The following is a 16,145-nucleotide window of genomic DNA, read 5'->3' as shown; positions in this document are numbered from 1 at the left end:
TCTCATTGGCCCTTAAGTATTTTAACAGATACACAGCACTAGATTTTAAATCATTCCAGTGAGACTTCTAAAAAACTGGTCTAAATTATAGTACAGTATCTCAAGATATAGTAGTTATAACCTTAAAAATGTGTAACTTCTACTTCTAAATTCCAGTGAAAGCAGTGCATGGTATTATCCAATTCTACAATCAAAGAAATTTATTCCCAAAGATGTAAGAAGAAAGAATGAGACGCAAAGGGTAGGTCAGTGCTGGTCTGAGAAAGGAGATGAGGTGGTAAAAAAGAGGCTACTTACAATGGGCCTCCCAACCCAGTCGTAGGCATAGTCAAAGGTGTAGCCTTTCTTTTTAAAGAGGTCTGTGAAGAGCGTCCGTAAGTACTCATAATCTGGTTTCTCAAAGAAATCTAACCGTCTGACATATCGAAGGTAGGTTGCCATCTCCTCTGTTGGGAAAGAGATGAAAGGCCACGCTTGGTAGCTGAGTGTTTCCGGGGGACCTAAGCTATGGAGCACACAGTGCTATCTGCACAGAATACATGACACTACTATTTTATGGACCAAAGAAAAGCAATAGGGGCTGGGGAGATAGCTCAGTAGAGTACTTGCATTTGCCTGGCAAGTACAAGGGCCTGACTTCAATCCCCGGTACCGAAGGGAAAAAAAAAAAAAAAAAAGAAAGAAAAAGAAAAGTAATAAACCTATACTAGCCTGAATAATAAAAAGAAATGTAAATTATATGGAAAGTATCTTTTCAAGAGATACTAAGTCATGGATTCTACCTACTTCAACATTTTAGTTCCTTTGGCTGAATATCCTCCTGGTACCCTACCTGGAAAGTTCTCACAGAGAGTTTCGATGGGAGTATTCCTTTTGGTGTCCCCAATTTTTTGATATCTCTCTTTCAATGTATCCGCCTGTAGGACAGAAAGAAAGTTATGTGGAAAGAGCTGCAGGTGACTTGGTAAGTAGCCGATACAATGGCTTACAGTGGTTATCAGGATTTGTTGCTCCATTTTCAGTTTTTTTCCCTGACACTAACAGGAAATACATATATGAGATATGTATGAAGAGTTGGGGGACTCTGGGAAGTTTTACTGGCAAATACACTTACTTGGAAAAAAAAGTCTCAGGTAAAGACATTAAATATGACATGAGCAGCAGGAAGAAGAAGATAAAAATATTATACACCAATATTTTTAATATTGCAGAAGCTCAGTGACCTCTCATGGCCACTGGAGCTCACAGGGGCTCAGCCTTCACCCTTGTGGATCAGTTCTAAGATATGATTCGAAGTACTGCCTAACACAAGTGGAAGAAACAGTTCTGCGACATATATAAGGAAGGTCAACAAGTGAAAGAAATCTCTCTCAGTAATGTGTTTCCAGAGGGAGAAACATCTACGGCACAGGCCGGGCTTCCAGGTTCAGTGTGCCAGTTTCTTAGAGGCTGACATGGCCAGGACTCTACACAGAAGGCTCCTGAACTGTGTGTGTGTGTGTGTGTGTGTGTGTGTGTGTGTGTGTCTGTGTGTGTTACTGGGGACTGAACGCAAGGCCATTTGCATGGTAGGGAGTAATGAGCTACATCTCTGGTCCCCTTTAATTTTCAATCTGAGACCAGCTTGGTCTCAAACATGCAATCCTCCTGCTTCAGCCTTCCAAGTAGCTGGGATTACAGGTGTGTCCCAGTACGCGTGGCACCCAGGGCCTGCTTCACCCAGATTTAAGCAGCAGTGACCTGATGTGAGACGGACTGATACTAGATTTAAGGGTACCACTACAATGATTCCGGGGCCACGAGAGAGCGTCAAGGAACCAATCAGGCTGTACACTAAGGTCCTGCCTGGCTGGACGACACACACGTAGGATCTACCTCTTCCGAAAGCTCTCTACAGCAATGAGAAGATACACATGATTGAGAGAAAACCATCATGAGCCGTCAGGAGAAAAATGTAAGGGCAAAGAAAGAACTTCAAAGAGAGTGAGTTCAGAAGCCCGATTTTCTAGGACAATGTCCTAGAAAGCACAACAAAATGAGTAATTCTGCCCTTCTGGAGGAAGGCGAATAGAAGAACCTCAAGCTAGGGATTACATTTTTTTTCTCACATTAAAAAAATCTCTCTTTGGTTTTTTGAGACAGGGTCTTGCTATGTAGTCCAGGCTGGTCTTAAACTCGTAGTGATCCTCCTGCCTTCCCTATGTAATTAGCTAAAGGGACCTAAGGTGGGTAAGCAGCTCCTATTTCCTAGCGCAACAGCCAGAGGTGGAGCCATCATAATACTTCCGATACTGGCCTCTCACACGTAGGCACTGAGTTGATACCAGCCTACTATTCGCACTCTACATGTTCTGCAAGAAATTAGTATTGTCTGAAGAGCGCATTTACTCTATAATACACTTGAACAGCACAAGGTATTTATTCTGTAGTATGCTTAAACCTGTAGTGTTGGCAGATCCTTAGCTTAAGCTGTATGAACAAATACTTTCCAGTTCCTCTTAGACGCCTATCCTGCTGGCCTTGCTCGTAAAATGTGTAGCAGCTGCTATCATCAATTTGTTCCAGAAATTCCCCGACACTGGGAACACTCCTTCTGCTACATAATGGCAGGGGAGGAGGGGTACAAACAAGAAAAGGCAGCCCTGCAAAGCCGGAAAGAATAAGGGGAAAGATTACAGAAAATCCGAACACAAAGAGAGATGGAATAAAAGCAGGAAGAAGCCAAATGTGAGTAAAACACAGCTCCCAGAGCTCGGGCGAGCATTTACACCGTGGACTAATTCCTGTGCTTCATCTCTGTGATCCTGGAGATCCACGCCAGCAGCCCCTCGTTCACAACCAAGAACTGGGACAGAGCCGTCCACTAAGCACTTTCAAGGATACCTTGAGTCCTTGCCAAGGTAGGCTGCCTCGAAGGAAATACAGGAACATATGGCCCAGGGCTTCCAAATCATCTCGCCGGCTTTGCTCTAAAAGGGAAGACAGATCACACAATATGTTTGCAGTTATGAAAGCAGAAAGAGGTTCAAAATTGAGTAATCCCTTCTGAAACCTTTCTCCTCTGGAGAAAGGTTCTGCTTACTAATTCTTTGTGTATCTACACCAGAAAATGGTTTTCGGTTTTGATTTAAAAACACTATGTGTAGCTCCTTTGTATCTCTTTTTTATAATTTTATTTATTTAAGTGTGTGCGTGCGTGCGTGCGTGTGTGTGTGTGTCCAGCTCAGCCCACCAGGGGGCGGGGCTGGCTGGCATGTGGTGCTGGGGGATTGAACCGCGGTCCCTGTGCTTTGCTAAGCTTGTTCTAAGTAGGTGCTTTAGACCACTGAGCCATCTCACCAGCCCCTCCTTTGTACCTCTTGCTAGCAAGTAAAAAGAACAAGTCCTAAATGAAAACTGAGTCCTAATCACTGAACAGTTAGTAACCACCCCTGATTCAAGGCCGCCACCTGCCTGAAAGTGAGGCCATCCATACGGGGTACAAGTACTCTTGGGTTAACACAGGGAAAGGGAGCAGCAGGCTAAGCAGCTGAAGCTGCTAACAGTCCACCGCAGGCATGGCTGCAAAATGCACGCTGCAGAATGCCGGTGTCCACACTCAGCACTTCTCACTCAGCATGAAAACTAACATGTAGACTTCAGCTGCATATAAACAAGTCTCAACGCATGATCTCTTGCTTCCTATTCCATCTGCACTACATATTATATCAGAACACCCATCAGAAAAATTTGAAGTTGCTTAATAAGGTAATCTATGGGAGCATAAAACAATGTGGGCATGTGGGGAGCTTAGTTAAAACAAGTTGCTGCTGTTCTCTTTCCTTTGAATTAGGAAGGTGAACTATTCAATAAAGAAAATAGTTAAAAATCACAACTTTAACTCAGAAAACACACACACACACACACACACACACACACACACACACTCTTAGGCTGCCAACCTGAATATTGGTTATATGACTCTAACTGGCCAATTATGGTTTATCACAGAAGTTTGTTTTATTTTTCAGAATTATAGGACTCTATTTAAAAAATTACAGAAGCAAGACTAAGAGGCTACCTTTACCTGGACTCTGTGTGTGTGTGTGTTGCTTCTTTTTTTAGGTCCTGAGAACTGAATGCAGGGCCTTGTGTATACAAGCAAGCAGTGTGCCGGAGCCATAGCCCTAGCTCTGGATGTCTTGTTGTGTGTGTAGCACAGTGAAGTCCAGGACTGCCATATAGGCAGGAAAAGCCAGACACTCAGCTTCCTGAGGATACACAAGCAGACCATGGTTACCTGCCGCCTAGAACTGTGGGAAATTGCTTGAGAAAGAATGACCAGTGTTCCACAGGGTTAGTATTCTACTAGATGAAGAAAGAAAAGGCAACTTTTTTTTTTTCATTTGTATATTTGGTACAGGGTCTCACTACACACACCAGACTTGCAGTTATCCTCCTGTTTTCAGCCTCCCCAGCACTGGGATTACAGGTAGCTCAGCACGGCCAGGGGGTGGGGCCCGTGCAGCATGTGGGACTGGGGATTGAACCCTGGTCCATGCGCTTACTTAAGCAGGTGCTTAGTCTGTTGAGCTACCTCGCCATCCCCAAAAGGCAACTTTTTAAATAGCAATTGGAAGGATTGTGGAAAGCAGTCACAAACAAAGAGGAGGCAACTCTGGCTGGGGAGGTAGCTCAATGGTCAAAAGCCTGAGTAGCAAGGCCCTGGATTCAACATCCAGTACTTCAAAGACAAAAAAAGAGGAGACACCCAACAGAGAGATAAATAACTTAAAACTGAGTGCTGTTCCTCAACTGAAATAATGTTTTTTTAATAACTAGAGATTGAACCCAAGTCCTTCCCACCGAGCTACATGCCCAGCCTTTTAAAAAATTAATTAATTTTTAAATTTTGAGGCAGGGTCTTTCTAAGTCTTTAAATTGCCCTGTCTGGGCTTGAACTTGAGACTCTCCTGTCTCAGGTTCCCAGAATAATGACATTAAAAATATGCACCATAGGGCCGGCAAGATAGCTCAGCGAACTAAGTGCCTGCTTAGGTAAGCAGAGGGACTGGAGTTCGATCCCCAGTACTGAGTGCCACGCCAGCCCCGCCCCCAGGGCAGGCTGAGCCAGCAACAGAACGGTGGTGCATGACTGTAATACCAGCACTAGGGAGGCTGAAAACAGGAGGATCAATCACTACAAGTCCAAGCTGCGTAGTGAGACCTTGTACCAAATACATAAATAAAAAAATAAATAAAACATGTTTAAAAATATTTACCACCACACTGGGCTTGCATAAAATTTAAAAAATGAAATAAAACAGAAAGATCAGACATTTTGGGTTATATGGCTTATCTAAAGTTAGCAATAAAATGTACATACAACTGAAACCAAAAAACAATTTTTTTTTTTTTTGCAGAACCGGGGATTGAACTCATACCCTTGCACTTGCCAGGCAAGCACTTATTCTACTGAGCCATCTCCCTGGCCCCCCAAAAAACAATTTGATAACAAGACACAAAATGAAAAATGGAAAATATGCTGGGCCCAGTGGTGCATGCCTGTAATCCCAGCACTCAGGAGGCTGAGGCAGGAGGACTGCTGGGAGCTGAACACCAGCTGCTACAAAGTGAGTTTAAGACCAGCCTGAACTGCATAGCTAAGCAATATCTCAAAGGACAAAAATAAAAACACCCTAAAACCAGAAAATACGGAGGGTAAGTTCGGGCCTGGGCACACAGCAAGGCCGCCCACTCAAGTCCCTCACGCTGGGCCACAGTACTCATCCTTGCGCTTCTACACCCACTTCCTGTAACGAGAGGCGCCTTGGCTAAAACAAAAGCACCAAATGGCTGAATTTGAGTTGGGCACTAGAGGGCAAAACTCTCCACATTTTCAGTACTCATCAGGCCCACAGCAGGGAAATTCTCTCCACTATTAAGCCCATTGTAAAATGAGACTAAAAAATTGTACACTTACTGGAATGAGCAATAAAGTGACGTCTCAAGCCACAGAAGCAGGAAGAACAGCTATGGAATATCGGTTAACAGGAAAAACAGTGGCTCCTAAATTGGGTCAGAGATCTAGGTCCTGGCATGTCCCTTCTATTCACTGGATCCAGTGAAAACTAACCAGGCCGAGCCACCTGCTTGGGGCCTTAGTTTCCTCATCTGAAAATAAAGTGGTCAATTTATATAATGTGAAAAATCATTTTCCAGGACCGGCCAGATAGCTTAGTGGACTGAAGTGCCTGTTTAGGTAGAGTGCAGCGGCAGGGGTTCGATCCCCAGCATGTCGTGCCATCCCTGCCCTTGTGGTGCGCTGAGACCTGGATTGAGACTGGGTATGGTGGCAGTAGCCTGTAATCCCAGCACTTGGGAGGCTGAAAACAGGAGAATCACTACAAGTCTAATCTACGTAGCGAGACCCTGTACTAAATACATTTTAAAAAGTTAAAAAAAAAAATCATTTTCCAGGCCTAAAGTTCTAAATAACTGATAACTTCAATCATTCAGACTTCTCAAGAACAACAGCAAAAACCAACATGTTTTATTTTTATATTCTTTTGAACACTCCATACTTGTTCTTTATTTCTACACACCTTTATATATGGAGGATATCTTCATTTTTAAAAAAGAAATGTTTCAGTACCAGAGAACAATGGAAAAATTTTTCAACACTATACAAGCTTCCTTCTGGTCAATCAGAAAGATGTTCCTGGCTTCCAGTTGGAAGAAAGGCAATGTAACCAGCGTGTGGGCACTAATTTCAACCATTAACTAACACTGGCTGTTGCAGTCATGGCCCAAGTGGGAAGGGGCTCCTGTGTCGTGTGGTGTTGGCTCCAGGAGGCTTTTCCCTCTGTTCTGCTTTCTTAAGGGCCTTCTTTCCCAGTCTCTCCCCCTTCCCCCCACTGTCCTTTCTCTGGAGTACAGAACACACCACACTTAAAAACCAGTAACACTAGAAGCAGGTGTGGTGGTCCACGTCTATAATCCCAGCACTTGGGAAGTTGTGACAGGAGGATCACTGCGAGCTTGAGACCAATCTGGGGACATGGGGCTGGTGAGATGGCTCAGTGGTCTAAAGCACCTACTAGAACAAGCTTAACAAAGCACAGGGACCACAGTTCAATCCCCCAGCACCACATGCCAGCCAGCCCCGCCCCCTGGTGGGCTGAGCTGGCCACACACACACACACACACACACAAATAAATAAATTAAAAATTTAAAAAAAAAAATCTGGGGACTACAAGGCCAGCCTGAGCTGCATAGTGAAACCCTGTCTGTCTGTCTGTCTGTACCCCACTCCCCCAACACACACATAGCACTAGAGTTCCAATAGGAACTTTTCTGGTTTGATACCTGGGACACAGTTAAAATGGCAATGACACCATCTATAAGTATGCTATGCAATGAGGAGAGAAAAAAACAAAAACAAACAAACAAAAAACCAACAGTGACAGGCTGGATTGGACCTGAGGAGCTACAGGATCCAGGACACACAATCCTAGACATAAACACAGTGGCAGCAGAATGGCAGTTTACTAAAAGATGAAGGAGGTACGCCAGGCATGGTGGCACAGGCTTGTAATCCCAGTACTCTAGGAAGTTGAGGCAGGATTGCCAAGAGTTCAAGACCAGCCTGGGTACATTGTGAGATGCTTAAAAAAAAAAAAAAAAAAAAAAAAAAAAAAGTGATGGAGCCTAGTCTGATAAACAGTAGATACTTAAGATATATCCGGTTGAATACATAATGGTAAAGATAACTAGCACATGGTAAGACGTTTCTCAGGTGCTAGACACACTCTATAGTATCCCACAGAACCCTAAGTTACAAAACTATGATCACCCCCATTTTATAGACAAGATAACTGAGGATCTCACAGCTATTAAGTAAAGGGCTGGGATCTACACCCCCACCCCATCCTTCTGGTACTGGGGATCACATTGAGAGACACCTGCAACATATTTTTTGTTTTGAGACAAGGTTTTACTAAGTCACTAAATTGCCCAGGTTGGGCTCCAAGGTATGAACCTCCTGCCTTAGCCTCCCAAGTGGTGTGATTACAGGTCTCTGGTATCAGGCCCAAAGTGTATCTCTTTTTCTTAAACATTACACTGTACTCATACAAAACTGGATCCCTGGGCCAGGGAGCTGGCTCAGTGGAATAAGCACTTGCCTGGCAAGTGCAGTGGCCTGAGTTCAATCCCCGGTTCCACACACACACACACACACACACACACACACACAAAAAAAAAAAACAACTGGATCCCTATCCTTTGTCAATTCTTGACTTTCCTGAGCAACATAAGAAAATAAGAACATGAACCGTGGAGTCTAGGAAGCAGGCCTTAGCGCAACTTCTAGACTGTTAGTTGAGCCTAACAACTATGACTTTACTATGTGATATAGTCTATCCTTGTACAAAGGAAGATCATATGTCATATGAAGGAAGAGGGGGACATTCTACAGGGTGTCCAAAAGACCTATGTCAGGTACTCATACGGGCTGGATGTAGTTTGTCTATGGCCAAAATTCTGGGAGAATCTGATAGCCAAGGCAGAGCCTACACAGCGGCTCAACATCTCACCTCTGGCACTGGCTTAGCCTTGCCCCAGGTTGTAACTTGCCTGGCTTGTGTGGCTTCCTCTCTTTCACATGCGCCCCTCAGTGCTTTGGTATAAGGTCATGCCACATGACGCCATCACAAGATCCTCGGAGCAATGGCTAAATTAACATCTTTTCATATAAATTACTCAGTTTTGGGTATTCAGTACGCCAATATAAAAAAGACTTACAGACAGGCATGGTGTTTTAATATAAATTAAACACAATAAAACCTCAAAGCACCCCTCTGAAGTATGGCCTTTACTTTCCAGGTAAGTTTCAGGGAGATTTAGCAGCTTGCCTGAAATGACACTGACAGAGGGAAGGATCTGCTTGTCTAACTTTAAAGCATCCTAATAGGTAAAGTGAGGATTTCCATGCAGTTAATGAAGAAATCCTGACAGCATTCATGATTTCAACATACACTGGATCCTACTACTTTCCAGTGTTATTTCATTCTTCACTATCGCTACAATCCTCATCTGAATACCCATGTAGTTTATTTAGTGAAGCAACTTAGTAGCTATTACACTAGTCTTTTTTTTTTTAATTTTATTTATGTGTGTGTGTGTGTGTGTGTGTGTGTGGCCAGCTCAGCCCACCAGGGGGCGGGGCTGGCAGGCATGTGGTGCTGGGGGATTGAACCGCGGTCCCTGTGCTTTGCTAAGCTTGTTCTAAGTAGGTGCTTTAGACCACTGAGCCATCTCACCAGCCCCCTACACTAGTCTTTAAAACACTTATTAGCAGGGCTGGGGAGCTGGCTCAGTATAATAAGCACTTGCCTGGCAAGCACAAGGGCCTGAGTTCAATCCCCAGTTCCACCAAAATAATAATAATAATAATAATAATAATAAAATAATTAAATGAATAAATAAAATACTTACTAGCGTGCAACACTTCATGAATACGTTAAAGACCTTATATAATTAGCCATGTCAAGGAGTAGATAGCCTGCTAATATTCTGCTCACCCACCTGCTTTTTTTTTTTTGCGGAACCAGGGACTGAACTCAGGCCCTTGCGTTTGCCAGGGACGCGCTTATTCCACTGAGCCATCTCCCAGCCCCTCACTTGCTTTCAAGAATGCTTATTCTTTTTTTTTTTTTTTTTAACCACCTAAGTGCCTTTTCTTTAAATCAATTCTTCCCTGGAAGCCCACTTTATAAAACAAATAAAAAGGGAAGGCTTCTTGGCAACACTAGTGAGGGGCCAGCCAGGACTTCCCCACTGTTCTCGGGCCTTCTCACAAACACTCCAGTGAGCTCTCTGACAAGGAGCAGCATCTGTTGTTGATTAGAGCTTTTGGTAATATCTGTGTAGATTGTTTATCCCAAATAAAATACAGGACCCAGAGTAAAGCACATATATTTTCCTTGTGGAAGACGGAAGCTCTTCGTGTATGGCTGTGCATGAAATTTTTCACAGTGAACCTTTAAAGCCCAGGCCACACTTTAGTGAAGTTGTCTTCTCTAAGCAGATACCAGCTGGTTATCCTTCACAGGATTACTGTTTGTGGAGTTCAATGTACGTACACACAAATTCATTATCAAACTCAGAAGAATGCTATGACCTTTGCTGCAGTAATTCAGCTTTTCATACTACTGAGAAATGTGAGCATAAACATCTAGAAACATAGTGTAAAGAAGTAAGAAGTCATTAGTGGTCAATACAGCACTTCCGACAATCTTTAACTTACCATTTTAATTTCCCAAGTATAAAAATCACTTACCTTGGGAAGCAGTAAGTACAAGTTGTAAAGCACAATAGGATAAAGTGTTATTGGAATTAAGTCATTCTAATAACTTGCCCCTTTCATGGAGCAGAAAATAAACACACCTCTGCCAAGATGCGTGTTGATAGACATGTATCTTGCAGTTCCAGTTAAACTTTTGTTCTCCTTATACGCTATGTGTTTTTTGGTTTCAGCATCAATGTATTCCTTGGCCAGTCCAAAGTCTATTATGTGTATTACATGTTCTTTCTTATTGCCTTGTCGGCCAATCAGGAAGTTTTCTGGCTTGACATCTCGGTAAATGAGATTCTTTGAGTGCACATATTCCATTCGAGACAGCTAGAAGAGAACAACAACAACAAAAAAAAAGGGGTGGGGAATACTTTAAGTATATTTTAAAAATTAACATATTACATCATAAGGATTTTCGTTTTGTTTTGTCCCGTTTAGAGACAAGGTCTTGCTATGCAGTTCAGACTGCCTTGAGCTCACTTTGTAGGTCAGGCTGGTCTCAAACTCCCAGTGATTCTCCTGCTTCAGCCTTCCGAGTGCTAGGAATTACAGGCGTGCACCAACACCCTCACTTCTTTGTATTACTTTTTGAGACAAGTTCTTGTTATGTTGTTTAGCATGGTCCTGAACTCCTTGGATTCAGTAAGCCTCCTGCCTCAGCCCTCCAGCAGCTGGTGTTACAGATCAGCTGAATCCTGCTCAGAATTAGGTTTAACTATCAAAATAAAAAGGAATCTCATCTTTACTACCCACTTTAGTGACCTGATTAGGAACAGTGCAATAGTGCAGTTTGGCTAAGATAAGTAATTTTACCTTATAGTGTCAGAATTTGCAAAATTAATTATTTTTATGTTACTTCAGGAAGTAAGGTCATGACAGAACAGTGTCACCAGGGAGGATGCCAGACACCTGACAGCTTCCGGGTCAGGTACCACAGGATGTTCATTTCCTGATCCTATCTTCCTATCCCGAGTTGGACAAGGCTCCCCAACCGAGCCTCTGTTGGGGTACACATAAGAAAAGTAAGATCTGGAGAAGTTAATATTGGCCTGACATCAGACAGTTAGTCAGCAGGGGCAGGACTAGTTTTTTTTTATGTTAAAGTAAATATATCTCCACATAATCGTAACATTATTTCAAATTTCATTAATGACTTCTGTCTACAAAGCTTCTCTACTTAGTATACAAAGACAAGTTGGGCACTGGAATTTCCTGGAGTGAGCTGCATGTACAACCTGCCCCAGCCCAACTCAGTGCCGCTCAAGAGGCCCTGTGGCCACTGCCCCAGAAACCTACACTGGTGGGTCGTTGGTGGGAGTCCCAGGAGCTGCCTCTCAGCGATTCTGAGGGTCACGATGCTGGAAGACTAAGGCAATTTCTTCGTTAAGCAACTTTAAATAAAAGACAGAAAGAAGCCGGGCATGGTGGTGCACGCCTGTAATCCCAGCATTCAAGATGCTGAAGCAGGAGGATCTTTGTGAGTTTGAAGCCAGCCTGTGCTGAGTTCAAGCCCTCCAAAAAAAAAAAAAAAAAGAAAGAAAAAAGTGTTAGAGCAGTGGGCTGTGTCTTCAATCTTTTCTAAGATGCAATATGAAGGGAAAGGGAGAACATAACAGCTTACAGCAGCTTAAAACCTATAAATAAAACAGAAGAAATTATTTGAATGTGTACAACTCCACCTGATCCTCCTCTTCTAATCTAAATTCTGTGTTTTCATTTCAGTTAAGGTCAGGGTATTGCTCCAAGGTGCAAACTCCTAAAATAGAGCAAACTGCAGAGTGAGTGTGAATTCTGAGTTAACCCCTTTTGCTCCAACCAGCTTCCTGGAATGCTGGCGAGCCTGTGAGAACTAATTCACTAGGTGCTGCTAAGGCTAATAAGTCACCAAAAGGCCCCGAAGGGCATAAAAGGGAGACCGGCATGTCTTCTGCAATGCTAACGCCAGCTTACCAACTGGATGGCTATCATTAACACCGTCTTCAAAGTAAACGTTCGATCACAGAGGTCAAACAAGTCCTCCAAGCTAGGGCCCAGCAGCTCCAGCACCATGGCACTGTACTTTCCACACGGTCCAAAGTAGTACACCTGGGGGAGACCTTCAGCTGAAAGCAGAGGGGAAACAGGGAATGGGACAGAAGACATGGACACCTATGAGACAGCAGTATTAGCAACGAATAAGCTGTAAATGAAGTGCAAGCTGTGAGAGTTCCATTTCCTTTTCACAGGCCCTACTAGACAACTTAAGCAGCATAACAGCTTCAGTGGGAACAAATGATGGGTGGGAAAGGCTAAGTCCCTGCACACTATGTCCAAATAAGCAGCTATTTCACATCAGACTGTGAACAGTACGTGCTGCTACGTAAGACCCTCATCCATTACAGGATCAGACTGTAAGCTGTCCTTCCCAGAGGACGCCTGGAAGTGCAATAGCATAAAAGGTTCAACGGGTGGCTTGCTGGGCTCAGAGGGCAGGCGAACAGATGCTGCGGCATCAGCTGGTTTCAGGAGCACTCCCTGTGCTTGCTGAAGTCACACGGAGCTGCTTCCAAGTGCTGCCCCATGGAGTGCTCAGAGGAATGGGGAGGTCACAGAGGCTGCAAGCCGGCCCCACAACAGCCAGCACCACCGGCTCCCTCCTCCCAGGGAATCTCTGCAGTGTTCTGTTTTCTGTCAGGTACAGAAAAGTCAACAGTTTGCATTTGGTTGCTGATAAGTAATTATGAAAGGAAAAGGAAGAAAAATGAAAAATGAAGCAAGGCTAGGTTTTTCTCAGATACAACATTTAGTTATTAAGAAGCTAAGATCTAGACTTTCTCACCAAGCAGCAATTTGTACACAAATTTTCTCCTCAAAGTATATTATACCCATGAGGCATTTAGTACACGGGTGTTGAACGAGAACGGTGGATGCTTAGGAAACTACAAACTTAAACATTCACTTGTCTTATAGAGCAGAAATATTTCCATCTCACACTACACACCGTGACCTATAGGTATCTATGCTGTCAATTACCATTTGCTTCCACACATTTAAATTTTTTTTTTTTCTTTTGCAGAACCGGGGATTGCAGTCAGGCCCTTGAGCTTGCCAGGCAAGTGCTTATCCTAGAGCTATCTCCCTGGCCCTTGCTTCCACATATTTTAGACAACAGAATTCTCCACATTTTTTTCATTTTCTTCATATTTATATGGGTGAAATATAGGCACAGTAATATCCCTCAAATACCTCCTTCCCAGGGCAGGACTTAATGTACAGCTGGCGTTAATGTACTTCAGTGCTGTGCTGTACGCTCAAGATACGCCCAAAATGCAGTGAGTGCCTGAGACGACAAAAGCACGGCACTGCCGCTGCTGTGCGCCTGGCCCTCCTCTGGTGCCTTGTGACTTCTGGCTCTTCTACAAGGCCAAAATGGCCCTGAAAAGCAAACATGCTGAACAAATTCGGGCAACAGAGGCAGCCACAACAGCACAGAAAGACTAGATAGGAGACTTGCGCAATTGCTTGAGAAAGTGGCAAGTACGACGGACAAGTGTGTTCACGTGAAGGGGATTCTGTAAGCGAGATGAACGGCAATGTGTCTTTCACTGTAATTATTTTTTAAGTTTTGAATGTGAACTGCATTTTGATCAAATCTGGTAATTATCTCATGTACTACATCGGTCTATCTTCTGCTTAAATATAAATACATTCAGTATTTTCCATATGTTCATTGCTGGCTTATATCACCTAATATACTTCTGCTAATTTTGTGGTTGTTTTCATTGTACCTCCAAAAGGAAAAAAAAGATTAAATCTGGGAGTGTCTTTTCTCCACTTTTTTTTTTTTTAAAGAGGTCACTTTTTCAGTTTATTTGAAGTTTGAAAACCTAACAGCTGTATTCAATGAGTTCTGTTAAGAAATCCAGTCCAGAGCATTCTACCCTAGAAATTGATTGTTTTTATTTATCAGGCACGCAGTAGATGCAATCTGGGGAGCTTTTAAATTTATGTCCCATTTAACAGTGTCTGATGTCACTAAAATTTTATTTCCTTAATGAAAGTATGTTCTCCAAAGCCAGTTGGGGCAGACTGTTGGTTGCCTGCCCAGTATCCCCTAGATGTTACTGACAAAACATCCAATTGTTGTGAAAAGCAACAAAAGGACAGCAGAAATCAATGATGGATGGTTCTAGAAAAGTCTTTCATAGGCACTTAGCAAACGCAGGTTATGAATTCGGGAAGGAGCAGAGGCCGTCTAGAATCACTGCACACCTCGAGGTGATAATATAGTGCTAAGAACAATGGAGGAAAAGAACTTCAGGTGCTGAGGGCTGTGGAGTAACTGTGCCAATGTTGGACTGACTTCCTGAATCTTTCTTACCCAAAATAAAACTCAATCTCTACTTTGACTAAGACACAGTCATTTGGATTTTTTAAATTAGCCAAAACAGCTAATCCAAATTAATAAATATACCTCCTTTTTCTAAAGTACTTGCTAACAGTCAGGGCTGCTTAGAAATGCTAATATTGGTATAATTTCCTAGACTACCTGCTAGTACTTAAGATCAGTTAGCGAGTCAAATGATCTTGTTCTTGACAATCTTTAGTAACAAATCAAGGTAATTCTTGCCAGAAGTTTCCATGTTTACTAAGAGCCTGTAAAAGCACTTTGAGTAATGTCTGTAATTTTAAACTAAGATGTCACTCACAAAACCTGCTAGGGATGTCAAAGGATCAGGAGCTCATACTCGCTGCATTGTTACTCATGTTAAGTATCCTAAGACCTCACAAGGCAGTGCCCGGCTCTGAGGTGCACAAGACCCAGGTTACTGTGAGGCTTTGGATGTGTGTTTTTCGGGTTTTTTTTTTTTTTTTCTGTATTCTAGGGAAGGGTCTGCAGGGTGTTCAGGGTCTCACTACTAGATCCGACTCATAGTGATCCGCCTGTTTACAGCCTCCCAAGAGCTGGGATTGCAGGAGTACCCTACCACGCCCAGTCTCAGTTGCCATCTCAGTGCACCCTGGGGGCAGGACCAGCACAGCAGCCTGAGGATTGAACCCCTGAACCCGGCACCTGCTTGCAGGCGCTTTAATCCGCTGAGCTATTTGGCCAGCCCGGGCTTTGAAGCACTTCTACGAGAAGCACATGCTAGACTCAAGACAGTAGGGTGGAAGAGCTCAACTCAGTCCTGGTTGCAGCTAGCATTTTCTTGGGCTACCGACTCTTGCAAGATCTTGCGTCTCTCTCCGTAGGTTGTTAGCCTTTTTTAGTTCCCTTTTAAATCCAAATGCAATGACAGCCAAGATTTCTTTCCAACCACCTCCAAGGTCCCTCTTTGTAAAGTCATACAACCAGTGCAAAAGAACGCGCCTCCTGGCTGTATGGAACACGTGCAGTACCAATTCAAGTACAAGCTGGCAGTGGCACTCTGGTGGAAGTGTGTCTATCAGAAACATTGAAAACTCAGAAAAATACAGCGGTATTTCACACCTACTAAATCAGAATTTGTAGGAGTAGAAGCAAATGCAGGACTACAAGTGATGTGCAGCCTCAGTTAGAAAGTTCTGTATCGAGAGAAAGGGCGTTGCTTTGTTTCATGATTAATATAGCAGGAGGATTCAACAGCGCTGACAAAATAGTCTCAAAAGCTCTTTTAGATCAGCACAACTGCACTCAACACCTCTGAAAGCTGGTTAAAGGACAACTTGCTAAGTTTCTTACAGAAAACATGCTGCCAAGGTAGAAATTCTCTTTGGGAGTTGCAATAGTAATTTATTAGCATCATCCGCACAGAAAGATGACCACACAGATGTGATTCTGCATCTGGA

The 16,145-nt window shown here is 43.3% G+C and overlaps 1 protein-coding gene across 1 annotated transcript in view; it reads right to left on the bottom strand.

Annotated features, from left to right (window-relative positions):
• Csnk1g1 (casein kinase 1 gamma 1) overlaps positions 1-16,145 on the bottom strand; it is a 150,864-nt gene that overhangs the window by 39,729 nt on the left and 94,990 nt on the right. The window contains exons 6-10 of the mRNA XM_023712654.1: positions 12,288-12,439; positions 10,430-10,664; positions 2,884-2,969; positions 833-917; positions 298-446 (exon numbers count right to left, since the gene is read on the bottom strand). Of these exons, the coding sequence (XP_023568422.1) occupies positions 298-446; positions 833-917; positions 2,884-2,969; positions 10,430-10,664; positions 12,288-12,439 (707 nt within the window). The remainder of the gene's footprint in view (positions 1-297; positions 447-832; positions 918-2,883; positions 2,970-10,429; positions 10,665-12,287; positions 12,440-16,145) is intronic.

Source organism: Octodon degus, unplaced genomic scaffold, assembly GCF_000260255.1.
Source record: "Octodon degus isolate 3935 unplaced genomic scaffold, OctDeg1.0 scaffold00026, whole genome shotgun sequence".
Taxonomy (NCBI): Eukaryota; Metazoa; Chordata; class Mammalia; order Rodentia; family Octodontidae; genus Octodon; species Octodon degus.
The sequence above is the reverse complement of the archived record's forward strand: the minus strand, read 5'-3'. Positions and strand labels throughout refer to the sequence as shown.